The sequence below is a fragment of the Sphaeramia orbicularis genome, chromosome 12, assembly GCF_902148855.1.
Source record: "Sphaeramia orbicularis chromosome 12, fSphaOr1.1, whole genome shotgun sequence".
In the NCBI taxonomy this organism is placed as follows: domain Eukaryota; kingdom Metazoa; phylum Chordata; class Actinopteri; order Kurtiformes; family Apogonidae; genus Sphaeramia; species Sphaeramia orbicularis.
In genome coordinates this window covers 8,582,571-8,610,506 of record NC_043968.1, presented here as the reverse complement: position 1 = coordinate 8,610,506, position 27,936 = coordinate 8,582,571, and the positions used below count along the sequence as shown (strand labels likewise).

Genomic DNA, 27,936 nt, shown 5'->3' with positions numbered 1-27,936 from the left:
CAAATAAAACAGTCCAGCTTTATTATCACCACATTTGGTAACATCATTATTTTGCATTTTGTTTTGTTTTTTTTTTTAATGTCAGGATGTCCTTCTGTTATTTCATATTATACAATCCTTCTCAATGTGAGTAATAGTTCCTTGTGTCTTTACACCTTTAGGATGCATCTGTCCACTGTGGTGCTGTTCACTTTATTTCTGCAGACGTTCATCTGGAATACCAGACATGAAATGGGAAGCACTTTGTCAACAAGACCTCAAAGGCAGTAAGGTGTTGATAGTGGGAAAAAAAAAAAAAAAAAAAAAAGGAAATGGATGTCCAGGTTCTTCAGTGGCAAATGGGATCTTTGGAGGTCCACTGTCACTGAGCATGCTCAGATTTGATCAGGTCCAGAAGCACTTGGATGGTCTTCTCATCTGGAGCAGAGAGATGAGAATTTATTAACCGGCCTCGAACTCACATGACTTCTGTCTGTTCACGGTAAAATAAGCAAAGGTATCATTTTAACACTAGATTTAATAATAATAATAATAATAATAATAATAATAATAATAATAATAATACATTGGTTTTATATAGCGCTTTTCTAAGTACTCAAAGATGCTTTACAACACAGGTGTCAAACATGCGGCCTGGGGGCCAAATCTGGCCCGCCAAAGGGTCCAATCTGGCCCCTGGGATAAATTTGTGAAATGCAAAAATTACACTAAAAATATTAATAATCATTTTAGTTCAGATTCCACAGTCAACCCAACTTGATCTCAAATGGGTCAGACCATTAAAATACTATGATAATAACTTATAAATACTGACAACTCTACATCTCTCTCTCTTTATTTTAGTGTAAAAAAAACTAACATTACATCAAAATGTTTACAATTACGAACTATCCTTTCACAAAAAAATGTGAATAACCTGAAATATCTTAAGAGGAGTGCAATTTTAACAATATTCTGTCTGTTAGCAAATGTTTTGTGCCATTGTAGATCCACTGGGATCTGTAAGTTGTAATGAACATGTGGAAATGATCAACTGATGCATAAAATTGTTAAAATTGCACTTATTTTTCTTAATACATTTCAGTTTGTTCAGAGTTGCTCAAGTTATTCACATTTTTTAAAGGATAATTTGTAGATGTAAATATTTTCATAATGTACCGTACTTTCCGGGCTATAAGCCGCTACTTTTTTCTCGTTTTGAACCCTGTGGCTTATACAGCGATGCAGCTGGAGTATAGATTTATACAGGCTAACGGCCACCAGGGGGCGCTGTAGCAGGAAGCGCAAAAGTGAGACAGAAAGGTGGAAGAGGTGATGAAGAGGAGAAGTTTAAATCTTAACTTTTAACAGTCATTTTGCATGTCATGCACAAACCCTCATCATGGAAAACACACGAAGAAATGCATATTTTGCAGCTTTTAAGTTAAAAGCAATCGATGCGTCTGTCTAAGAAGGAAATAGAGCTGCAGCATGGAAGTGCCATTGAGCAACAATGGAGGAGAGATGTACAAGGTGTGTGACGGAGCCTTTCTGAGGATGTTCAACTCCAACACTGAAGATGACTGCAGTGGTTTCAGTGACAAAAGGAAGATGAAGACACAGATCAATGACTCTTCTGGGTTTTTGAACCAGCCTGTTCCTGACGTTTTACTACCGTGTTACAGGCACTGTTTGGAAAAAAGCAGTGAAGGTATGGAAATAAATATTTAAATCATCTTCCTGTTTACCATCTTTCTGTGTAAATATCTCATGTCACATTGTGGACACCTGTGGCTTATAGTCATGTGCGACTTAAAGTCAGCCGCGGCTTGTAGTCAAGTGTGGCTTATATTCCAGTGCGCCTTATAGCCCGGAAAGTACGGTAGTTGTATGTTTGTCCCTCTAAACCAGAGCTGTCAAACTCATTTTAGTTCAGTTCCACATTCAGCTAAATTTGATCTGCAGTGGGCCGAACCAGTAAAATAATAACAGAATAATATATAAATAATGTCAACTCCAAACTTTTCTCTATGTTTTAGAGCAAAAAAAAGTAAATTTACATTATGAACAGGTTCACATCTACAAACTATCCTTTCAAAAGATGTGAATAACACGAACAAACTGAAAAAAATAAGTGTAATTTTAACAATATTCTGCCTCAGTTTATCATTTACACATGTTCATTATAACTTACAGATCACAGTGGATCTACAAACATACAAAACATTAAGTAACAGGCAGAATGTTGTTAAAATTGTACTTTACTTCTCTTAAGACATTTCAGATTGTTCATATTTGTTCAGGTTATTCACATTTTTTCGCGAAATTATACTTTGTTTTAGTGTAAAAACATGAAAATATTTACATTTACAAACAGAAACATTTGCAGTTGTCATTATTTATATGTTATTCTGATAGTATTTCACTGGTCTGACCCACTTGAGATTGAATTGTTCTGAATGTGGAACCTGAACTAAAAGGATTGTTAACATCTGAGTGTAATTTTTGCATTTCACAAATTCATCCCCAGGGCCGGACTGGACCCTTTGGGGGGCTGGATTTGGTCCCCGGACCGCATGTTTGACACCTGTCCTCTAAACCATAGAGAAAAGTTTGGAGTTGACATTATTCATATATTATCACATATTCATTATAGTAATTATTTTACTGGTCCGGCCCCTTTTAGATCCTGTTGGACTGTATGCAGCCCCTAAATTAACATGAGTTTGACTCCCTAGCTCTGAGCTGTATAATAAAGTAGATATCAGGCAACACTTTTCATTTGAATTCCACGTTGCTGTGTGGTTTTACCTTCCAGATTCATCCTGGGGTTCTCCAGTTTCTTTTCCAGCAAAGAGTCCATCAGCTTCCTCAGGTGTTTGAAGATCACACCAATCCGCACAGGAGCCTTTAAAAGTGAAAGCAGGTTAAATTCTACTCACAATAAGGAAAATCTGTTTAATTATGGGATCGTGTTTGTGAAGACACAACTACTGCTACTGGGAGTGTAGAAGAGTCACGTTGAAAAGAAGTCAGAGTTAACTTCTCCGACTGCTGTGACCAGCTGTGACCTCTGACCTGGAAGTGGATCCATCCGTCCAGTGTGATGAGCCGTTCTCTGTGCTGGATGTCAATGTCGCCTCCAAACAGCAGCATGGGGAACGGAGATATCAGAGTTGTGTCTCGCAGGTAGATCTTCGTATACTTCACCTGATGACAAACAAGCGTTACCACAAGTGTGACTTTAACCTTTCACCTGATCTGTTTGCTCTTCTTTTTTTTTTTTTTTTTCAAACTCATTTTATTCCAATAATACATTTTCAGAACAACAAATGTCAGTGAATTTAAAACACAGGCTTCCTTGACAATAACAAAATTCCAAAATAAAACAAAATCTTGTTGAAACAAGTTTAAAAAAAAAAAAAAAAAAAAAAAAAAAGGATGAAAAAATGTTCCCTCCACAACTTTCCGGACAAAAAAAAAAAAAAAAAAAAAAGAACAAGTTTAGGTTCTTGGGCACATCAGACTCACTGCAGCTTACAAGTTGTCTACACTGCACAGTTCTGACATGATGATGTACAAATGACAGTAATGAAATCTATCTATACCAACTGTGCTGCTGCTTTTAACCATTTTGTAAAGTATTCCACTGGATGGTATCAACACTGAACTTGAGCATAAAGATGTTCAGGGGTGAAGAGGGGAGGTAGGGATGTTTGTAGGAAACAGTCTTTAAAGAGAAGAGCCTCCAGTTTGCTGTTGGAATACGTCAATCGTGTCCTTGTCCTCCATTTCTAGCTGCGATGGGGTATCTGTTTCATTGATGGGCTGACCATCAAATCGAAATCTTATTTGCCTCATCGACAGGCCCTGCCGTTCACAATAAGCTTTCATGAGTTTGGTGAGAGGAGTGTGCCTTTTGATCTTGAACTGCACCACTGATCCATCCTGTCCTGCCACCTTCAGGTTGATGTGCTCATTGTTTTCTGTCTTCACCCCCTCCTTGGGTTTTTCGTCTGCCATGTTTGCTCTGTTTGCTCTTCTTGATTCATTTATCATTTTTCTTAGTTAGATAACTTATTAGTTTCATTCTGAATTTCGTTACATAGTTTTGTCGATTCTTATTTATTTCTACATGCACTGTTTACGATGTTTTTTTTTGTTTGTTACCTCCGCCAAGGAGGTTATGTTTTTGCCAGGGTTTGTTTGTTTGTCTGTCCGTTAGTGTGCAACATAACTCAAAAAGTTATGGACAGATTTGGATGAAATTTTCAGGGTTTGTTGGAGATGGGATAAGGAGGAAATGATTAAATTTTGGTGGTGATCGGGGGGGGGGGGCACTGATCAGCCTTGGCGGAGGTCTGCGCTCTCCGAGTGCTTCTAGTTTTGTTTTGTTTTTGACTTATTTCCTTCCTTCTTTTAATTAATTTTGTTTATTTATGATTGTACATCATATTAGACACTGTAAGTACTTTTTTTAGTTCAAGTCTTTGGGGAGGCCCACGATAAACCACTTTGGTTTTTAGCTTCCCCGGCATGTCTTTTACTGTTATTATTATTGTGTTTTTATTGTCTTGTATACATGTGAATGAACAATAAACAATAAACAATAACCCATAAAGACCCAAACATCCACCGACGACCAAAACCATCTACTGATCTAAACTGTTTAATACCTGTTGATCCACTAACCCTATCAATACATGGAAATAATTGGTGTAAAATACAGTTTGTCATCTTTTCATGGTCATCAGATATGACCCATTTGGATGTTTAGAAGTTTTGTAGTGAACATGGAAACACTGTCATCTTCTACAACACAGGTGTTAAACATGCGGCCCGCCAAAGGGTCCAATCTGGCCCCTAGGATGAATTTGTGAAATACAAAAAATTACACTGAAGATATCAATAATCAAGAATGTTAAGATCATTTTAGGTCAATTCCGTCTGAAGTGGATCAGACTAGTAAAATATTATCATAATAACCTATAAATAATGGAAACTGCAACTTTTCCTCTTTGTTTTAGTATAAAAAAGGAAAATTAGAAAAAAAAAGTTACATTTACAGACTATCCTTTTACAAAAAAATATGAATAACCTGAACAAATATGAACAATCTGAAATGTCTTAAGAGAATTATGTGGTATTTTTACAATATTCTGCCTGTTACTAAATCTTTAAGTTGTGATGCACATGTATAAAGGATCAGCTTAGGCATAATATTGTTAACAATGCACTTTTTTTCTTAAGAATTTTCAAGTTGTTCATATTTGTTCATGTTATGTTCAAATACGGTTTGTAGGTGTAAACATTTTCATCATGAAATTTTACTTTTTTTCCACTCAAAAACATAGAGAAAAGTTTGGACTTGACATTATTTATCAGTTCTTACCCTATTATTTATATTATTTTACTGGTCCGGCCCACTTTAGATCATATTAGGCTGTATGTGGAACTGAACTGAAATGAGTTTGACAGCCCTGATCTACAGCATTGATTCCCCAGTAAAACCCATGGAGTTGGATCAGTGACAGTGAATGGACACACTGGGTTTATGTTCAGTTCATGATATTTTGCAGAGAGTCGCTTTTTTCAGTTTTCTCTGTTTCTGATTTAATAACCATCAACTTCAATCTGAGCCTTTATGAACATCACCATCAGGGGTCTCAAACATGCGTCCCGGGGGCCAAATGTGTCCCGCCAAAGGTTCCAGTGCAGCCTGTGGGATGAGTTTACAAAGTGCAAAATTTCCACAGTCAATTCATTTTACTAAAGCTTCCACATACAGACCAATATGATCTACAGTCAAATAATAACAGCAGAAGAACCGACAAAAAAGAATGACTGCAGATTTTCTTCTCGGTTTGATTTGAAAAAAATAATACTACATTCTGCCTATAAATAATGACAACTTCAAATTTTTGTCTTTGTTTTAGTGCAAAAAATAACATTAAATTATGAAAATATCTACATTTACAAACTATCCTGTAACAATAAAATGTGAATAACCTGAACAAATATGAATAACCTGAAATGTCTACAGAAAATTAAGCACAATTTGAACTCTTTTCTGCCTGCTCCTCAGTGTTTAGTGTCTTTGTAGATCTGATCCGTAATGCACATGGAGAAATGATAAGTTGAGGCAGAATACTGTTAAGACTGTACTTATTTTTCTTAAGAAATTTCAGTTTTTTTTTAGGTTATTCACATCTTTTTTGTTCACAAAATGATGAACTCCTGCTGAACTTTGAGCCCAGAATGCACTTTTAAATTGGCACTTTACTGCTGTGCACTTTATAAATAAAACTTTTTTTTTAGTTATTTATAAGTAATTTTTAGGAGGGGGTGTTATTGTTATTGCTATTTTTTTTTTATATCAGTATTTTATTATTTTTATTATTTTATCAGTAACTTATACTATTTTTACTAAATTCTGCTGACAGTCGGGGACCTGAGTACAATATTTCTTTTCTGTGTACTTTTATATGCTGAAATGACAAATAAATAAACTTGAATCTGAATCTGTTTGGATAGTTTATAAAAGTACGTATTTTCATAATTAAAGGTTTGGGGTTTTTTTGCACTAAAACAAAGACAAAAATTTGCAGTTGTCATTATTTATAGGTTATTATGCTATTATTTTACTGGTCCGGCCCACTGGAGATCAAATCAGGCTGAATGTGGAACCTGAAAGAACATGAGTTTGAGAGCCCTGATCTACATAATCAGCAAATTAAATATAGGAAAATACCAGATTTTCACCAAAAAAATGAAAAAAGGGCAGATCAGTCCCCCCATCATTTGTTCCTTGTGCTGTTAAGTGCCACAAAAGTAGCACTGGGCCTTTCTGGGTTCAGTTGAACAGTTACGCTGCTTCACACACACATGCGTGTCTCATCCATACCTTTTCCTGGTAAAGCATCCAGCCGTGTGTTTGCAGGTTGCGGTTAACGGATGAGGGATGAACCTGGGCCTTGCCTTGGGGGGTCTCCACTGTGCAGGCCACCCGTTCCAGCACATCCACAGAGGGGGTGCACAGGACCCGGGCCACGCTGTCGTAAAGCCCGGCCGTCAGAACCGCGTTCAGGACGGAGATCTGCTGCTTGGACAGCGTGCCCGCGTGAAGCTTGAAGCGAGGAGAGGAGCGAAACGACCAGAACCCCGCCTGCTCCATCATTTTCATCAGCTCGTGTTTGACGTCCTGGAGAAGTCGCATGAGTTAAAATGAGGAAGAAAGATAATTAAACAGGATAACGAGTGAAATGTGCGTGTGATTGTGTGTTACCTCTATTGTAATCAGAGCCGTACGATTGAGGAAGTGTTTTCTACAGTAGGACATTTCTGACCTCTGCCCGTCAGCCTGGGAGTTTTTCCACCTGATACACATGAAAGCACAGATGACATGTTAAAATAAGTAAAAGACACTGGAAATGTGATACAGCACCGAGTAGTTAGGTTAAAATTATGATGGTGATTATTTTCACACAGTAATTAAGGGTGTTAGAAAATATCGGTTCTGCAATATATCACAATATTTCATTTCACAATACTGTATCGATATTAAAAAGTACTGTATCGATATTTTTAGTGCAGATATGGCGGAGGTTCATTTTTGGTTTTTGGTTTTCTTTATTGTTTATATCTTATTTATTTTCATTTCACACTGTTTTATTGAATAATGGTTATTTGAAGTATCCTAAAAGCACTTTTTACTGTCTGAGAGGAAGATGATAGTTCCTTTGTTGGAATTGAACTAAAATAATGTTCTGATGTTAGTTCTGAACTAATAGAATATGAACATTTGAGCAGGATCTTAAACTGTAATGTCTGTAAAATATAAGTGAAGTTTTAACACAGGAAAATTTTGTGATATAACATTAGATCCTGTTCTGATCAAATAAAAATGTGTTTAGTATTTGTGCATATCTGTGGTATAATTCAATTCTTCCAGGAAATAATCCTACTATAATGCACGTTCTGTGTCCATCTGTCTGATCGATGTTGCAGCACAGGAGGGCGTTTGTACATATTTTCCTCAGCCTTCACAGGCCCGATCGCCACCAAACTCACCAAATGAATAGAAACATTACCTGAGTATCTACTACGTACAATTTTATGTCTGTATTCAAATGTTGTGAGGTATGCTGGGTGATTTTAGCCTCTCATGCTATTGTACAATGGCACGATGGGTACAATGCCGCTAGTCATTTTTAAAAAATGAAACAAACAAAAAATTGCCTTTTTTAACAGTATCATGATATATCATGATATATCGTATCGTGATCCTAGTATTGTGATTTGTATCGTATCGCCAGATTCTTGCCAAAACACAGCCCTAACAGTAATTTACCAAATATAGAATCTTTTTTCTATAGATTAAACATGCTTTCAAAACAGTCTTTACCCCAGATATGCGTTGTATATGGTCAGATGGTCAGAGTTGGCCAGTGCCATCGCAGACTTGGCCAGGTTGGCTTCCTCCTTTCTGTTCATCGGTGTGGAGAAAGGAGACTTTTCTGTGATGGCAGCTGCGATGGTTGCCTAAAATATAGTTGACACAAATTATAAATGCTAAAACACAGGTGTCAAACATGTGGCCCAGGGGCCGAAACTGGCCCACCAAAGTTTCAAATCCGGCCCATGGGATGAATTTGCAAAGTGCAAGTTAGGGCATTGAACTCAAAAATAATATCATAATAACCTATAAATAATGACAACACCAACTTTTTTCTCTTTGATGTAGTGCAAAAAACATTCAATTATGAAAATGTTTACATTAAGAAATTATCCTTTAACAATAAAATGTGAATAACTTCAACAAATATGAACAACCTGAAATGTCTATAGAAAATTAAGTGCAATTTTAACAGTATTTTGCCTGTTACTAAATGTTTTGTGCCTTTGTAGATCTGATCTGTAATGCACATGTATAAATGATAAATGGAGGCATAATGTCACTAAAATTGTACTTTCATTTTTCAGGTTAGTCACATCCTTTTTGTTTGGATAGTTTGTAAATGTAAATATTGTCATAATTGAATATTATTTTTTGCACTAAAACAGTTTGGAGTTGTCATTATTTATTGCCTATTACTTGACTGGTCCGGCCCACTTCACATTAAATTGGGCTGAATGTGGCCCCCGGAAGAAAATGAGTGTGACACCCCTGTGCTGAAACGTAATTCTATGCACTGATGAGATACTACAGTGCAACCATTATGCACACTTCAAAAAAAGAGCGATACAGGTAATAAACGATACAGGATATCTGGAGCATAAGAACTATTTTCACTCTGACATACACTCAAATTAAAGGATATGGTGGAAATTACAAAACAGCACAAATATTATACAAAGCAAGAAATAAATTAATTCTAACATACAGAATTTATTCACAGATAGAGAGGAGTTAAGACTACAGACAGAAACTAAACATGCAACATTTCTCTAGAGTGAATCTTAAAACATTTCGTGCACATTTTATGTGAGTGGTTTTGTAGAATAGAATGGAACTAAATATCAGTGTGAAAACATCACAAAATTTAAGATTGTTGTGAAAAAACAAACGAACAACAAAACCTTATTTTAACCTTATTATAGTAACAGGGAACAGGAGTACAACAGTAATAATTACTGATGGGATGTAATCATTTGTTCTCTTTTTCTGTAATTTAATGACAGACCTATTCTTTTTTATGGACTGTTTGCATTAGCTGAGTAGCCAATCATGTAAAACTGAGGTAGGACAATATAAGCTCAGCTTCTTCCTACTCCATTTCAGACATAAAGTGTTGTTAAAGAGCAAAAAATGAATTAGTTATACATTGTGTGACATTTGTTTTTCTTTTTAGGTTGATTTATTTCCATATATCAGAATGTCCTGTTTAAATTTTTAATTTAGTTTGCCTACTTATGTTCAAAATAAAATCTATCTATCTATCTATCTATCTATCTATCTATGTAGCTCATGACGCTTCCATGAACCATCGGAAATTTTATAATCCACAAAAAATAAGTCCAATAAAGTCAGTCTTTCAAAATTTAGACTTATAGTTATTAGCTACTTTCCCTAAAAAGTAATTGAATTAGTAATGGAATTACTCCTTCATAAATGTAATTAGTTACCAGGGAAAGTAATTATTGTTTTACTTTTTGTGTGTTACTTTAAGACTGCCTCTTGAAAGTATAGAGGTTTTTAGTGTGTTTTTTTTTTATTTGTTTTTTATTGTGTTTGTATTCATCTGTCTGCTTTTTAATGTGGATCATGAGTCTGAAATAAAGCTTATCTATCTATCTATCTATCTATCTATCTATCTATCTATCTATCTATCTATCTATCTATCTATCTATCTATCCATCCATCCATCCATCCATCCATCCATCCATCCATCCATCCATCCATCCATCCATCCATGCATCCATCCATCCATCCATCCATTGTAATGAAAGTACCACGTTCTAAACCAGACGTACTATGGGCTCCAGGCAGCCGAGGATGGCTCCATAGATGAGCATCTTGCCAATCTTCACGTTAACGGGCAGACTAGCCAGGTGATGTCCCAGAGGAGTGAGGAGATGGTCGCTGGGGTGACAGGCGCCGATCTTCCTCAGCAGGTTGACGGCGTTACTGACCGACTGAGGCTGAGGAGCGTCCAGAGCTCGGCTCAGGAACTCCTCTGGGGAGCCGTACTGACATTTCTACCAGATGAAAATAAGAGCGAATAGATTGTATTTAAACCAGGATAAAGAAATGTTCAGTGTTGTTTTGTTATCTAATGATTTATGTACCATAATATGAAGACAGAGCTCCTCAAGTGGGACCCGAAGAATCTCTGGTATTGAATAGTCCATGAAGGCATCAAACCTGAAGCAATGACAAAATTGCACAGAGCAAAATGAGAAATAATTTACTATGTTTTTTTTTAGTTTTTTTTTTTTTTTACCATTTTAATGTTATAGGTGAACATCATATTTTCTGCTCTATGTCATCCATTGAATCTTACTTGAATGATGAGCTCCATACCTGAATTTTGGATAAAGTCTAAAGCAGAAGCCGTTCTGGACACGTCCTGCTCTCCCCTGCCTCTGGAGGGCGCTAGCTTTGGAAACAAATGTTTCCACCAGAGAACTCATCTGGCTGCTCTCATGAAATCTGAATGAGAAATGAATCAGAACAGAGTCAGGTCTCTCTGCAGGACATTTAAAATGTGTTTTTTGCAACCATTTTCTTATTGTATATTTCATGTAACTTCAGATCAAACATATACTGAGCAAAAATATAAACACCCCATGTACATGTGTATTTGTGTAACAGGAGACACGCAGCCCCAAACAATGTCTTATAATTGTAAAACATGGTTAATTCTCCTGATTTTTAAACAAACCAACTCTGTCCATCTCTGTGAGTGAGCACTTAATCAGTGATCCAGTGATTCCACCCACAACACGGGTGTGACATGTCCAGACGCTATTCATTCAAACAACATTAACTTATTGAAAGCCTTTTAACTTTTTCTTTTATCTGTTGGTTCAATGTTTTAACTATGAAAGACAGGAACAGTAAAAAATATTAATATAAATATAAACTGTAAAAATATGCTCCAAGATCATTGGAGTCAGACTTGGAGACTTGTCTTCCCTCTGGGAGCTTCAGGCTGTGAGAAAAGCATGGACCATCATCAGGGACCCTCACCATGTGTTGTGTCAGAAGTTTGCCGTGATGCCTTCAGGCCGGCGTTGCCACGCTCCTCAGAGGAGAACCAACAGATATTCAAAATCTTTTATTCCTTCAGCTATCACACTTTTAAACTCTGATAGAAGCCATTTTAGTCATTTTATGATTTTTTTTAATGTTAGCAGGACCAATAGGGTCTTTTAGTCTGCAATGGTATTTATTGATTATTTACTGTTGATTATTTTTATATAAAATGCATTTATTTGTAGTTGTTTTCAGTGATCCTGTATTTGTGCACATATTTATTTATGTTTGTCACATTGCACTTTGGATGTGGGCTGATGTCTGTGGTAAGCTACAAATGAATTGCCCGTATGGGATAAATAAAATGTTCTGAATCTGAATTAACAGTTATTCAGACACTCCTTATACTGAGGACAATAAAAGGACTCCTCAAAACGTCACATTTCATCAGACGTCACCATGACACAGATGTCGCAAATCATGCGGGAATGTGTCATTGGTATGATGCAGAGATGATGCCCTCAAAGAGGAGTGGAATAACATTCCACAGGCCACAACTGACCACCTTGTCAACTCGATGTGAAGACGATGTGTCGCTCTACGGGAATCCAATGATGGACACACAAGATACTGAGTGGTGATTTGTTTCAACCGTCCCCCACCGTGTCCACATGAACATCCCTGAATGTCAGACGCCGCTATCATGTTCTAACGGACACTAATCTGTACCATATTGATCAACAAAATAAACCGTTTATGATTTAATATATTGTGCAACACCTAATGCTATTAAAAGTTTAAAGTGTCACATGGGCCGTTTATATTTTTGCTCAGTGTATTTATGTCAGCCAGTGAAATCATGAGATATCATTTACATCCACACGAACGGACAAATCTCAACTTGATGGTAAAAATATAAAATAGTAACAATAGTTACTTATTTTCTTTGGTTTTCCCAGTGTCGATGACAAACACAACATCTGGAATAGTCACACCAGTCTCAGCAATGTTCGTCGACAGCACAATCTACAACAAAAGAAAGGAGTAGAGAGAAACACCAGCGTTTTAATATCAAGCAACAACATTCTACAGTGAATAACATGGTGATGTGAGCATTAATTTAAAAACACAGCTCTGTAACAGTAACCATACTTTAATGGATCTCACATGATGTGGATCTTATGTACTGTGTATGTTTCACTGCAGTTTTGTAAAACATTCAATAGTACCTTCCTGACTCCAGCAGGGGGCACTGTGAAAGCAGCAGCCTGGTCCTTGGATGAGAGTGTGGAGTGGAGAGCAACAATCCGGTACCTACATGAAGCAAATAAAACAGCAATCTGCAGTTTAACACTGTCCACAGTTACTGTTATTATTAGAAAATGCTGGTGTGGGACTATTCCAACGTTAGAAGACTCTGTCTGCTCCTACATGAGGCTGTTACCTGCTTTTGTCCCTGAATCTCTTGTCGGAGGAGAGCAGGTCGTAGAGCTGCTGGATGTGCGCCAGACCCGGGAGGAACACCAGAACAGCTCCGTCCAGCTCTGCAAACTGTGGCGATTTGTCTGCAAAACAAACAAACAAACAAGCAAACATTTGAATCACATGCATACTAACTAAATCTGAATGTGTCCGTATCTGATGGAACAGGACTGTGTGGAGTACCTAGGTAGTCCATGAGGTCCACCAGCAGGTCCATGTTGATCTTATTGGGGTTCATGTACTGTAGCACGTGCCGAGTCCGACTGCTGAAGTGGTCCAGGTCTGGACCCAGGTCCCATCCAGAAGAGTCCCTCACTATCACTTCCTGGGTACACAAAGATTAACACATGAAACTCTGAGCTCTGCTTTGTTTGTCTGTTTTCTATGAAATCCTGCAGAATCCACATTACCTGGTGCTGTAAAGTCTTGCCACCTTTTTGGGTGACAGAGATGCTGACTTCCTCCTCCTCTTCTAGAATTTTCTGGCTGTATTCTGAGTCTTTTTCCAGGACATACCCAGTCTGCTCCACTATGTCTTCTAAATGAAAAACCTAGAAACAAAACCACAGATTCCTGAATATGTGCTGTTTAGTTCAGTCTTCCAGTTCACATTTTTAATTATGTACAAAATAATTTTACCATTTCGATGAAACATATGATAAATCTCAACAGTCAAATTAATCCTCTGACTCAGCTCTGTTCGACTATTATTGACTTGTTTTTTGTACCACATACTTTGTTTTTGATGTAGCTCAGGGATGTCTAACTAAATTTTTCAGTTAAAGCTGCGGGAGACTTTCATGACCAGTTTTTCATCAGATCTGTCAAACCTCAGTCATATCCTCAGTATCATGAATCTGTAAGTCTGTCTGTCATTACTCACCTGAATCTCTTGCATTACGGTGAACAGTTTCTTTGTGTCATCCACCATGAACAAACCATGTGTTTACAAACAGAGCCAGGAGGGAACTCGGGCATCTGAGGAATTTTGTCACGACACGCATTGTGGGAAAGGGAGGTTCGCGCAGCCACTCGACATCGGCAGCACAACCATATGATATTATATGGATGAAACAAACACGACGTGGAAATGTCTGAAATGTGGAAACGGCTACAGGAATATGCATAGAGGGAAGGGAGCTCCTGCCGTTTCTGCGTCGTGTCTTTAGCAGCTGCTGCTGTTAGGCGGCTGCATGAACCTCCGTTTCCCCCAGTGAACGTGGCGACAAAATTCCTCAAATGCCCGAGTTCCCTCCCGGCTCTTTTTGTAAAAATATCGTGAGTTTCTGGTGGATGGCACTAAGAAACTGTTCACTGTAATGCAAGAGATTCAGGTGAGTAATGACAGACAGACAAATAGATTCATGATACTGAGGATATGACTGAGGTTTGACAGATTTGATGAAAAATTGGTCACGAAAGTCTCCCGCACCTTTAAGAATACATTCATGAAAATGTCCAAATTTTAAAAATCACTCTTAACTTCAGCTAAGCTGTACTGTGAAATGGAAAAAGAGCAGAACGTATATAAGCCAAGCCACTTTCCATCCTCTCACCTCAACAGGGAAGGTCCTGCCTGGGATGGTGATTATGGGGCAGCGGTTAAAGTAGTTGGAAAACTTATCACAATCCACTGTGGCGCTCATTAAGATGAGCTGTAAGTCTGATCTCCTCATAACAACATCCTTGAGGATGGTGAGCAGGAAGTCTGACTGGACACTGCGTTCATGGACCTGGAAAGTGCAAAGTGAGGAGGTGACGTTAAAAAGGTCAAAAAGTGAAAATGTAATAGCAAGCAGGACCTGAGGTATTTACACATTAATAATTTACTACCAAAAAGGAAAAGTACCTCATCTACTATAATGTGTGTCAGGGAGCTGAGGTGTCTGTCATGCTGGAGTTTCCGAAGCAAAACCCCAGTGGTGCAGTAGAGGAGGCGGGTCCACTCCCCAGACTGATTCTCCATACGGATCTGGTATCCACATAGCGACGACTGAAACATGATTAGAAAAGAAAATATGGTCATTAAAGCAGATGAATGTTATCATATATATTAAAGTTGAATCTCATTCAAGATCCAGTAAAGCCTTGAGATGAGTTACATACAAGAATTCTTTTTCAAACCATTATGAAGGTGATTTAAGACCTTTGTTACATCTCACCCTTATGTGACCATATATCAGTGATGCTCCTGATGTGAACACATAACAACACCAGGTGGAGGCTGGTGTTTGCAGGTGGATCTTTATGACTGCTTTATGTCTGTCTGACTTTTCCTGTGCCTTAAATTTGTTATTTTCACCTGGTTTCAACTGAGCACTAAATAACATAAATTATTAAGGACACTAAACACTGTATTTAAGACTTAAGGCTGAAAATCAGATGACTGGATTTTAAATTTCTTAAAAGGAAGTTAAGAAACCCTGAAATATCTCAGTAAAACTGTGTTCACCTTGGATCCTGGTCCGTCCTCACAGCCCAGCTCCTGGCTGACTCTGCAGGCCAGGCTCATGGCCGATATCCTGCGGGGCTGGGTCACCACTATATTACAAGGCTGTGGAGCTTTTCCTCCTGTCAGCAGCTCCTCCAAGAGAAACTGAGGAATCTGAGTACTCTTTCCGCTGCCTGTCTCTCCTGCAACGACAACCACGGGGTGACGCTGAAGAGCCTCCAGGACACGATGGCGGTGCTGGAAAACAGGAAGCTGCTCCCGCTCGACCTTAAAGAAGGGAAAAATCTCTTAATCCTTAATTGTACTCAATTTATGCAGGTTTCAAATAGGACATACACAATATTTTAACGCATTTACCTGTAGTTTGAGAGCCAGCAGGGACTTTCTTTGCTTCATTAAGAGCTCTTTAGATGCCTCAAGCGCTCCTGGCCCTTCCTTCCGACCCCCTTTTTTGTCACTCTTGCCCTCCATTTCTTCTCCCCCCTCTCCAATATCCAGACCTGCCAGGTTCTCCCATGACTCCTCCGGCTCCTCATCTTCAGCCCTGTCCTGTCCTTCCAGGGGTTGGGGTCCTGGGCCTTGTTCTTGGTGCTGCTGTTGTTTAAGTCGGGTGAGGAGGCGAGAGATAAACTGGTCTCGGGGTTTGTTGGCAGCGGTGCGGCTCTCTTCCTGTTTCTGCTGCTCGTTGTCTCTCCACTCCAGCCATACGTCTCTGTAGGTCGGAGGGAGGAGCTGGTGCACCGACTAAGAGGAGAAAGAAGAAAGGAGTTGGATATTAAGGTTTAGTGGTTAACCCTTTAAACCAGTGGTTCCCAACATTTTTTGACTCGTGACCCCATTTTAACATCACAAATTTCTGGTGACCCCAGACATTCAAAACGGAGACTTTTTTTTTTTTTTTTTTTGCTAAAATTAATTTGTTTCTGATCATGTAATAGTTTGCTATACTATGTTGCAAATAAACATTAAATTTAGAGGACATTTAGTCTATATAATGTATATTATTATAGACAGAGGCAGTAAATCCAGGTGTAGATTACTGCACAAAGGGAGAATTTGATTTTCCTTGGTCAGGATATGTCCAGTCAGTCCAGCTTTTATTTACAAGGCTGACAATTAATACTGAACAAACAAGAACTCAAACTATGAATTATGAAAGAGCTGCAGCATCTGAAACTGACCACAATGAACATTTGACAGATAAACAGAACCACAGTGCTGCAGTTTCATACTCACAGTTTGTCATGTCTGTTATGGATGGGGATTGTCTCTGTCAACTCACCATAGATTTTTTATTAGTAAGTTTTTATTTTTATTTTTATCAATTATTAGAAATTTCAGGCGACCCCATGTGGGGTCCTGACCCCAAGGTCAAAAAACACTGCTTTAAACCCTAAGCCTAAAATGGTCCATCTGGACTTTTTTTTCTTATTTTGACTATAAAAAGGTTAGAAAATATGCTGTGAGTGAGTCCTTCTGCCCATTTTTCCAGAACACTTAGAACTTTCAAAATCCAGCAGTCATTTACAATTTACTGCATGTCATAATTCTGCTACAACAGCTTCTTCTCCAGCTTCTAGTACAGGTGTGAGTGAAATTACCACAATGAGCCAATAAAGCACAACGTCTCAGCTTTAAGAAACTGTTGGAAATTTTCCAATTCCGCAAACAGTGAAAGAGTTACAGCCATCCAAACTGTATATGCGCAGTGTGTGTCAAGGATGACACATCAGGTTTTAAAGAGTTAACTGGTCAATGACAGCATTCTACAGTGTGTTAATTTATAAGATAAGATACTTTATTGTCATTATACGGAATGTACAATGAAATTTAGGTGCACTATCAGGATACGGACTCATAAATAGTAATAGTAATAAATAGTAACAATAACTATAAAATATATAATAAAAAGAAAATATGCATCACTCACATATCAACATCCATACATTCATTCCTTCACACATCCACCTCCTTTTTTATCACACAGCAATACATCACACACACATCCCATCAGTGCCAGTGTATACAGTGAAATGTATAAAATAGTACAATTAAGAAATGTCTATGCTTTAGTTATGACTCATTATCTCAGTATAAGAGACCAATGCTACAGGCAAAGGTCTGATCACAGATTCTGAAATAATTTTTAAACCATTAAAATAATATAGAAATCAATATTCTTGTCAAACTATTTATGTCTTTCATAAGTAACAGTGTAATACGTGGGATAATTTACAAAGATCTAGTCATTGTTGTGAAATAAACACTTTCTTGGCAATTCAAGTTAGGGTTCTGTGTCACCCTGTTGGGGTTTTTTTTGCAGTAAATACTGGCTTGTTGTAGATTATTCTTCATGAAACACAGTAAGACTTAGAATAAACATGGGTAAAGATTTTCAAACATCAGTACTTGCTGTCCTTTCCTAGTGGACATGCTGCTTATTACCTGTCCTTTAACCAAGTTGTAGAGCGCTAATGTGGCTCCCAGATGTTGTGCCTGCATACTGTCCTCAGTCAGGATAGTTGGACACACTTCCAGAACATCATCTGGTCTCTGAACGCGCACTCTAAGGAACAATAACAGTGTGTGACGTTTAGTGATATCTAGGGGCAAACATGCAGACTACAACCATTAATATCTGTGGACAAAGTCTGTCATAAAGGTGCCTAAAAAATGGGATTTCAGCAGACTTCTAACATTATTGCAGCCACACTGTGTGATAAGAATCTAATACAGTTGAGTATGAGAGGATTGGAGGCTGTGCAATAATAACCCCTTTTGAATCCTCAGAACATGTCGCTGCTATCGGTGTAAACAATGAAGTTGTAAATGATTGCACTATTACAGAATCAGAATTCAATCTATTATCATTATTTAACAAGGCAAATTTAAAATCAATGTAATGATGTTTAGCAATTTCAGTAGAAGGCAGCAGGATAAGAAATGTAAAAAAAAAAAAAAGGGGAGAAATTGTTTTCAAAAATTAAAGATGAACTAAAATATGTATATGTACAAATTTACATGTACAAATTCTGTACATGTATGGACACAACCGTATAAATAAGGTGCATGTATATACACAGCACTGTAATGAAATGAGAAAGAGACTGTTGGAGATGGTCTACAGGTTACAGTGGTGGTATTTATGTGGATGAAAAAATATGAGGGAAGATGGAAAGAAAATGTGAACCTAATTATGGCCTGAGAAAAAAAGACCAAGAAAATTTAAGGTTAGTCTGTGAATGGTGACCTGAGCCCTTTGTAGATATAAAACACTGCATTCTGAGTTCAATAAAAAACAAAACAAAGCTTATTTTCAGGTTATCACACACTCGACAAACATAATTAAGACAATTAAATTCTATTTCTGCAATTAGATCCCCTGAAGTCCTACCTTTGCATGGCCTAAGTAAGAAGAGAAAGAGCAACGCATAATAATAATAATAATAATAATATAGTGTGATGTAAGGCATATTTGGGCCAATGAAAACTACCAACCAGTTTTTGTTTTTTTTATATTTTGTCTATGGCTTAATCAGTACGTGCAACAAAGTTTTTGTAATGTAACAAAGAGGAGGTACACATTTCCAAAGCATGACGACCCTGGACATGGAAACATGTATGACAACAATACTTACCTGCATCTCCAGTATCTCCCAGCAGCGACCTTGTGAAAAGCTGGTGGAGGGCTCTTGGGCAAGTTCTTCCTGACCCAGTCAATGAGAAACTGCTTTGGAGACTTTCCAGTCCAGCTGCGAGCAGTGTAATCAAAATTCCGGATGTCCTTGGGCTCGTTCTTCTTCACAGCTACAAAAGAAAACATGAGATCAGCAAATGTGAAAGAGTTTTGACATAAATCACTGAATATCACTATTAGGATCTAGGGGTGGGTATTGGCAAGAATCTGGTGACACATCATGATACTAGGATCATGATATGATCCCAGGGGTACTCAGGTACTTTATGTTTGTTTTCTTTCTTTTTTAAAAAGATTATTTCCTGGAAAATTTTAATTGCAGCAGAAATATGTACAAATACTAAACACATTTTTATTTGATCAGAACAAGATCTAAAGCTATATCACAAAACTGTCCTCTGTAAAAACTTAAAGTGCAGGATTTGGATAAATAAAGTTTTAACACACAATAAAATTATGTTTTACAGACATTACAGTTTCAGATCCTGCTTTAATGTTTATATTCTATTAGTTGTGAAAAGAATGTATAGTGGACAGACCCTGAATCATCCATCATCTTGACATTATTTCTGTGCAATCCCAACAAAGGAACTAACATCTGCTTCTTTCAGACAATAAAACATGCTTTTAGGATAACTGAAATAACCATTACTTAACAAAACAGTGTCACCAATTTAAAAAAAAAGTATGTGCAGCAAAATACGCATCTGACTATATCAATAAAAGAGGAAAACCTGCATGTGAGTATATCAATAAAAGAGGAAAATATGCATGTGACTATAGAAATAAAAAAGCTTGCAGGATTCCCAAAAACATAAACAAAAACGAAAACCAAAAATGAACCTCTGCCATGTCTGCATTTGAAGAAATACCAAAAAATATCGATAGAGTACTTTTTAACATTGATACAGTATCTTGAAATGAGGTATCGCGATATACTGTGGAACTGATCTTTCCTGACACCCCTGTTAGGATCCTTTACAGTGGGACTTGATAAATGATTATCACTCTGGGGTTCATTTGTGACATGTACCTTTCTCTGCCGGAGGCTTCTTTTCAGCTTGCTCAAACAAGTTGAAGCTGAGGTCATCTTTGTCGTCGCTGACAGGAGGGGGTTTCTTTTCCTTTTGGGGAACATCTACCACTTTTATAGCAGGATTGAACATGGGGTGAGACTCCATCTGCTTCATTTCTGGAATTAAAGAAAACAGGGGAAAAAAAAAAATCACAAATGCTCTGTTTTTTCAAGTCAAAAATCAGCACACACACACGCACACACACACACACACCTTGCTGTATGATGCGTATCCTGTCCTGTGCCGTCCTTTGTCCTGCTTTGTCTCCTTTGGTTTTAGCAGCAGTGGCCATTTCTTTCGTGTCATACAACTGAGCAGTGAGCACCAAATACCTGTCATTCTAGAAAACAACAAACAACATGCATCATTCTAATAACAGTCTGGAACACTTAGGTATAAAGCTGAGTTAAATTAGAAACTATCAGCAGAACTTGGCTTTATCAGTATTGCAGTGGTTTTCAACCTTTTTTGGCTTGTGACTCCATTTTAACATCACAAATTTCTGGCGACCCCACACATTCAAAACGGAGACATTTTGCTCTATAAATAAAACTTACTTCCTTACTTTATCACAATCTTATATCAACAGTGTTACTACAATATCTGTATAAATAACTTTCAGCTTAAATTTTACTCAATCGTATATATGATATTTAGAAGAATCTTTCCGTAAAAATGTCATGTGATGTTATGGTTATGCCAGTTTTTCCCAACCTTTTTTGTCTCGTGACCCCATTTTTTTTTTTTTAACTTTTTATTTATTAATTTTCAAAAGAACAAACAATGAACATGAGATCATCATGGGTATTACAATTAAACTTAAAATGTTCTTTTACATCATGCACACATACGTCACTGTACAATTATGATTGTATTAATCAAAGTGCGTACACAATCCATTTTTCCCAGCGTTCAGTACATTACTCCAACTCAAGTCTTAAAGCAAAAGTAAGTCTCTCCACATAGTAAATTTCTTTAATAATCCCACACCAGAGGTCCAAAGTTGGAGGGTCGGGTTGCAACCATTTTCGGGTTATAGCTTTCCTACTACTTGCCAGAAGTATCTTCAATAAGTATTTATCCTTCTGAAGGACTGTTTCCGGTATTTTACCAAGATATAAAGTAACAAAAGAATAATCTAAATCCATCCCTATTATTTATTTATCTCGGTTGCCACCTCCCTCCAATATGACTGGATTTTCGGACAGGCCCAAAAAACATGGAAGTGATTGGCCGTAGTGTTTCCACATGTCGTGACCCCATTTTAACATCACAAAATTCTGGCGACCCCAAACATTCCAAACTGAGACTTTTTTTTTTTTTTGCTAAAATTAATTTGTTTTTGATCATGTTATAGTTTGCTATACTATGTTGCAAATAAACATTAAATTTATAGGACATTTAGTCTATATAATGTATATTATTATGGACAGAGGCAGTAAATCCAGGTGTAGATTACTGCACAAAGGGAGAATTGGATTTTTCTTGGTCAGGATATGTACAGTCAGTCCAGCTGTGATTTACAAGGAGGACAATTAATACTGAACAAACAAGAACTGAAACTATGAATTATGAAAGAGCTGCAGCATCTGAAACTGACCACAATGAACATTTGACAGATAAACAGAACCACAGTGCTGCAGTTTCAGCATCACAGTTTGTCATGTCTGTTATGGATTGGGATTGTCTCTGTCAACTCACCGTATATATTTATTAGTAAGCTCTTTTTTTTTTTTTTTAAATCAATTACTAGAAACTCCAGGCAACCCCACAAGGGGTCCCGACCCCAAGGTCAAAAAACACTGCATTATTATTATGCAATATATACTATTTACTAATATATGATATGTTATTATCAGGCTGACTTTGAGGAAAAATAATGAGCAAAAATTTTTTACACATTTGCACTAAGACACTATGGTACTAAATTTCTTGTTCCGATCCAGATTATTTATTAATTAATGTGTTGATTTTGGTACTTTTACTTAAATGTTCAGTTCACAGCAGTACATTTCCAATTGTGTTTAATTTGAGGTGGGAGTGATATCAGCTCATAAATCCATTTTTTCCTGGTATTATTACAGACTCCTGTTATTATATCGGCTACTATCAGTTGACCTATTTGACAAAGTGATTCCCCAAAGCAGAAAAATAAGAGTGTTACAAAATCAAGGTGTTACCACAAAACATATTTAAAAAAAAAAATTGATTCACACAAGCAACTGTAAAATAAAGCCAGGAAACAACCAACTGACGATGAACGCAGGGTCAGATGACAAGCTCAGATGTGTTTCTAAAAATTTAGACAAGGTAATGAGATAAAACGGCGTTAAACTATTTTGTTATGAGTAACAGATGTCAGAGCAGGCTGAATTGTGGGTAATAGAGGCTCTGACTCCACTTTATCACATCTCTGCTGGCATCACATTACAAAACCCTCACAGTATTCACCATAGAGAAAAAAAAGTTACAAAAATACAATTAACCAGACACAGTACGGTGACTTACAGCCCAAAAAAAGACAATAAAGTGATAATATTAGCAGTAATAAGGTGATGCATCTTAGATCCAAGTGTCTTTATGGTACTTACAGGATCAAACTTTTCCTCCAGTTCAGGATTGTGCACAGTCTTCTTTTCTCCTTCATACTCCTCTTCTTCATCATCTTCATCACTGCTCTGTTCTGCGTACCTCAAGATCCAATTTTTAACACTCGCAGCTTCATCCTCTGCATTCTGCCAAACAACCACACTTATGAGAGAAAACACAGTGTAAGGGTACATCTGTCTAGCAGCATCCTTCTATGTGAACATACAAACCTTGCGTTCTTTGTGGGTGTTCTGGGGAGCTTTGGGGCTGTTGGATACAGGTTTTTGCTGAGCAGGAGGCTGGAATCTGGGTCTGCTCCTCTGGCTCTCCTCCTGCATCTGCTGACTAAAACCTTCTGGCAGCTCGTCTGGTAAACAGAGAATACATGACAAGAGTCAAAAGGTTCTGACAGGCCCGTGCACTGTATGATAATACCAAATACTAGTGCTGCACAATATATCGTTTGAGTTTCGTCTTTGCGATGTATGTGTGCGCCAAGGTTATAATAGTTTTGGATTTTTCATTATACTTTAGTTTTATTTAGTTTTGACTTGTTTTTCTCTCCACCGACTCTCCGGGTCGGTGGGGAGTCTTTGCCCCAAGTGGAGGAGTTCAAGTATCTTGGGGTCTTGTTCACGAGTGAGGGAAGGATGGAGCGTGAGATTGACAGACGGATCGGTGCAGCGTCTGCAGTGATGCGGTCGCTGCACCGATCTGTCGTGGTGAAGAAGGAGCTGAGCCAAGAGGCGAAGCTCTCAATTTACCGGTCAGTCTACGTTCCTACCCTCACCTATGGTCATGAGCTTTGGGTCATGACCGAAAGGACAAGATCCCGGATACAAGCGGTCAAAATAAGTTTCCTCCGTCGGGTGGCTGGGCGCACCCTTAGGGATAGGGTGAGGAGCTCAGTCACCAGGGAGGAGCTCGGAGTAGAGCCGCTGCTCCTCCACATCGAGAGGGGCCAGCTGAGGTGGCTCAGGCATCTGTTTCGGATGCCTCCTGGACGCCTCCCTGGGGAGGTGTTCCGGGCATGTCCCACCGGGAAGAGACCTCAGGGAAGACCCAGGACACGCTGGAGAGACTATGTCTGTGGGCTGGCCTGGGAACGCCTCGGGGTCCCCCCGGAAGAGCTGGAGGAGGAGTCTGGGGAGAGGGAAGTCTGGGCATCCCTGCTTCAACTGTTACCCTCGCGACCCGGCCCCGGATAAGCGGTGGGTAATGGATGGATGGATGGATGGATGGATGGATGGACTTTTTTTTCTCTAATTCAGTTAGTTTAAATTAGTTTTTAGAGCAGGTTTGCTAGTTTTTATTAGTTTTAATTTTTTTTCTAACCGCTTAGTTTTAGTTTAGTTTTAATATTAATTTTAGTTTTGTCAAATCTTTTCTCTTCTTTGTATTCAAATAAATCCCAGACAGGACTCTGCTGCTTTCTCCCAACTTTAGTCTCCATGTTTCCAGGTAGAGTGGGGACGAGAAACAGACTCTAAACGACAAGTGATGAGAAGTGACGGACTGTCAAGTGTCATATGGTGCCGCTAGCTAAAATTGCTAGAGCAAAATAAATCGATTTCATATCAATCCGACATTGACAAAGACAAAAACAAAGGGAATTTTATCCATAATTTTTAGATGTTTTAGTTAGTTTTATAAGCACACAATACAGTTTCAGTTAGTTATTCTTTTTTCTTTTAATTATGTGTTTTATTTATTTCAGTTAACGAAAATGCTTTTTCAATTCTAGTTTTTGTCATTTCGTTAGTTTTCATTAACGATAATAAACTTGGTGTGTGCAATAGTCACATTGCAGGTCCTGCAATGTACAAGGCAAATGAACTCAACATGTTCTCCTTTAATTTAAACCTGGGTACCTGATCATCCAATCACAATTGATCTTAATCAGTTTGCTGAAGCAGACCACGCCCCTGCACATGGAGTGAGTCGCTGGTAACAACATTGAAAAATGAGCAACGAACAAGAAAATCACCAAAAACAGTGACTTGGTGCCAAAAAGAAAAGCAACGTCAGTTATCTGAAATTATTTCAGCTACAAGAAGGATGATATTGAAACACGTGTTCTGTGTCGATACGAGAGGAAACACAACTAATGAGCATTTACGTCGGTAACACACAGCTACTGTATCCTCCTAAGAATTTTTTCATATCGCAATATATATCGCAGGGTTAAAAAAAACTGCAATGTCAGTTTTTTCCAGTATTGTGCAGCCCTACCAAATACTGATTCTTTTCTTTAAATCCTACCATCTTTGAGGTTGAGGCAGAGCCAGTCCAGAGCAGAATGCAGATCCCCTCCATACAGCACGCTACTCTTCATCGCCTCCTCAATGTGTTCTCTCTTAAAGTTGAACTTCTGCAAAGCTGTGTAAAGGTCCTGCAAGCATGAACGAAGCAACATCAAAATATTCACAAGTCTGTTTCTTGTGCACCAAAGGAAAGTGATTGATGTATTTCACATACCAGCAGTTTCTTGCTGGTGAGTCTGCCTGATATTGGCCCTTTGTCTCCATTCTCCTCTCGGAAGTCATTGATGAGCTTGATGATCTTCTTTTCCAGGTCAGCTTGGATTGACACCTATGTTTAAAAGTAAGTAAAACATATTCAGCAAAATTATCAGTTTGAATATGTTAACAATATGATCACGGGTCGATATAAAGTATAAAAAGACTACAGCCAATCAAAATCAACATGTACCCAGTAGGCAGATACAGCTGCATATTTACCAGACACAGACCACAGGTGTCAAACATACGGTCTGTGGGCCAAAACTGGGCCAATCTGACCCATGGGTTGAATTTGTGAAAATCAAAAATTACACTGAAGATATTAACAATCGATGATGTTAAAATCAGTTTACTTCAGTTCATACAGACCAATATGATCTCAAGTGGGTCAGACCAGTAAAATCTATATTATAATACTGGAAGGTATTACTGGAAATTGAGACGTTTTTAACTGGCCAATTTGGTACCTACAGTTAAGGAATAGTTCCATCTCCACATTAAAAATCTCAGCAAGTTGATAGGATGAATATTTTAGGAGATATTAGTAATTTTGGAATATGATACCCTTACAATCATGTTGCTCGGAAGCGCAGTACCAGCGCTGCATGATGGGAAATTAAGTTAAAAACAGGAACGACGCATTTACCAACTTCAGCCCCCAGATATCGGGCTTTAATATGACCAACGCGCTAGTAATATCATAATAACCTATTAACAATGACAACAACAGTTTTTTCTCTTTGTTTTAGTGCAAAAACAGTAAATTTCCACGGAAATATTTACATTTACAAACTGTCCTTTCACAAAAAATGTGAATAACCTCCACAAAAAATTAACAACTTAGTGTCTAAAGAGAATTAAGTTTGATTTTAATAATATTTAGCTTGTTACTAAATGTTTTGTGTAGTTTTAGATCCACTGTGATTTGTAAATTGTAATGTACATGTGTAAATGACAAACATATGAAACTTGCAGTTACTTTTCTGAAGATATTTGAGGCTGTTCACGTTATTCACATTTTTTAAAGGAAACTTTGTAGATGTAAACATTTTCATAATGTAATTGTACTTTTATTACTGTTATACTGTTATTACTTGCAGAATCAGTGTTATCTTTTAAGTCACTTCTTAAAATGCATTTTTATAGACTTGTGATGTTGTCTCTTTTAATGTTTTTAATGTTGAATATTCAATTTGACCCTGTTTTGGTTATTCATTTATATTGACATACATGATGTTGTTTATTCCACTCCTTCATTTAGCATTTGACAGCATCATGTTCTGTTATTTCTGCCCTCTCCACTATGATACATTCAAAGTTAGTCATGATTTCCTGTTTGCTGTACTCATCTCTTTTATTATGTTGTGTTATTTGCTATGTTTTTATTCTGCTGTTGTGCACTTTTGCTTTGTCTGCCAAAGCACTTTGTAAACTCAGTTTTAAAGGTGCTATATAAATAAAGTAGTTATTATCATTATTATTATTATTATTATTATTATTATTATTATTATTATTATTATTATTTTACTGGTCTGGTCCTCTTCAGATCATATTGGGCTGAATGTGGCCCCTGAACTAAAATAACCCCTGGCATAGACAGTGCTGCAATTCTACAAAGTGTAAACAAGACTCACTGGACAAATAACTTACTTTAAGAATGGACTTGTCAGAGATTCCTGTGTCAACTTGTGCTGTGTTAGCAAGACTGTATGTTTTGGGAGCTGTAGGATTAAAAAAAACAGATAATTATGTCATTTTTGGACCTTGACAATAAACATGGGACTGTGGAGGAAAGGCTGCAACTGTTTTCAACATTAATGTCTGGGGTTGAAAAGGGTGTATGGATGCTCATGACAGTTTAACAAGACGCAGTAAAGTATCCTCTAGTCCAAAAATGACATGATCTACAAACACCATTATGGTATGTGGCACTAAAGGCACAGCTGGTTGATAGAATGGGCTTCATGATGTGCTAGCTTGAGTGCATACACTCACTTGTACGTGACTGCGCGTGAATATTACAGTGACGTTTTACTTAAATTACATGGTCGTGCAGCTGCAATAACAAACATCACCTTTAGACTTGTTCTCCTTGGCTGCTTTAGTGCTTTTGTTGCTGGCTGGTTGCTTTTTCGCTTCCTCTGCCACGCCGTTCCCCGCTGCAGATGGACCGGTCCGACCCGCTGCTGCTGCCGGAGCCACTGGAGCAGCCGCCGCCGCTGATTTCTTCTTCTTTCCACCCATTTAAAATCCACAACACTGCCTGTCTGCGGGTGCTATACGAGTCACAATTCATCGGCAATACGTATTGAAAGAATGATGAATAACTAATGAGCTAAAAAACCCTAAAATGTTCTCTCTTCGTAATCATGACAGGCTAGAAAACCTTTTGGGCAACGCGGCTGCCGTAGCGGAAGTATTACTGCGCAGCCGCGTGTTGA

General features: G+C 37.8%; 1 protein-coding gene and 1 pseudogene across 1 annotated transcript; both read right to left on the bottom strand.

The window, feature by feature from the left end:
• Positions 1 to 27,891, bottom strand: LOC115430163 (ATP-dependent RNA helicase DHX29-like). The gene is made up of 28 exons (XM_030150057.1): positions 27,571 to 27,891; positions 27,146 to 27,216; positions 25,452 to 25,565; positions 25,236 to 25,365; positions 23,204 to 23,340; positions 22,976 to 23,119; positions 20,598 to 20,724; positions 20,342 to 20,500; positions 19,250 to 19,418; positions 18,057 to 18,177; positions 15,969 to 16,355; positions 15,612 to 15,878; positions 15,009 to 15,152; positions 14,716 to 14,892; positions 13,570 to 13,710; positions 13,343 to 13,484; positions 13,122 to 13,242; positions 12,907 to 12,991; positions 12,615 to 12,703; positions 11,003 to 11,131; positions 10,768 to 10,843; positions 10,453 to 10,677; positions 8,384 to 8,520; positions 7,265 to 7,355; positions 6,884 to 7,180; positions 3,058 to 3,189; positions 2,791 to 2,887; positions 1 to 417 (listed from the first exon to the last, which is right to left on the bottom strand). Exons 1-28 carry the CDS (start codon positions 27,737 to 27,739, stop codon positions 362 to 364), a joined length of 4,134 nt encoding a protein of 1,377 aa, XP_030005917.1. The 5' UTR covers positions 27,740 to 27,891; the 3' UTR covers positions 1 to 361.
• On the bottom strand, positions 3,280 to 4,007 carry LOC115430164 (small ubiquitin-related modifier 2 pseudogene; annotated as a pseudogene).
• Positions 27,892 to 27,936: the final 45 nt, after the last annotated feature.

Coding starts and splice junctions, on each gene's coding strand:
- LOC115430163 (XM_030150057.1), bottom strand. CDS start 27,739: ATGGGTGGAAAGAAGAAGAAATCAGCGGCGGCGGCTGCTCCAGTGGCT. Junction 23,120..23,203: donor ACACCCACAAAGAACGCAAG/GTTTGTATGTTC, acceptor GTTGTTTGGCAG/AATGCAGAGGATGAAGCTGC. Junction 18,178..19,249: donor GGGAGATACTGGAGATGCAG/GTAAGTATTGTT, acceptor ATTGTTCCTTAG/AGTGCGCGTTCAGAGACCAG.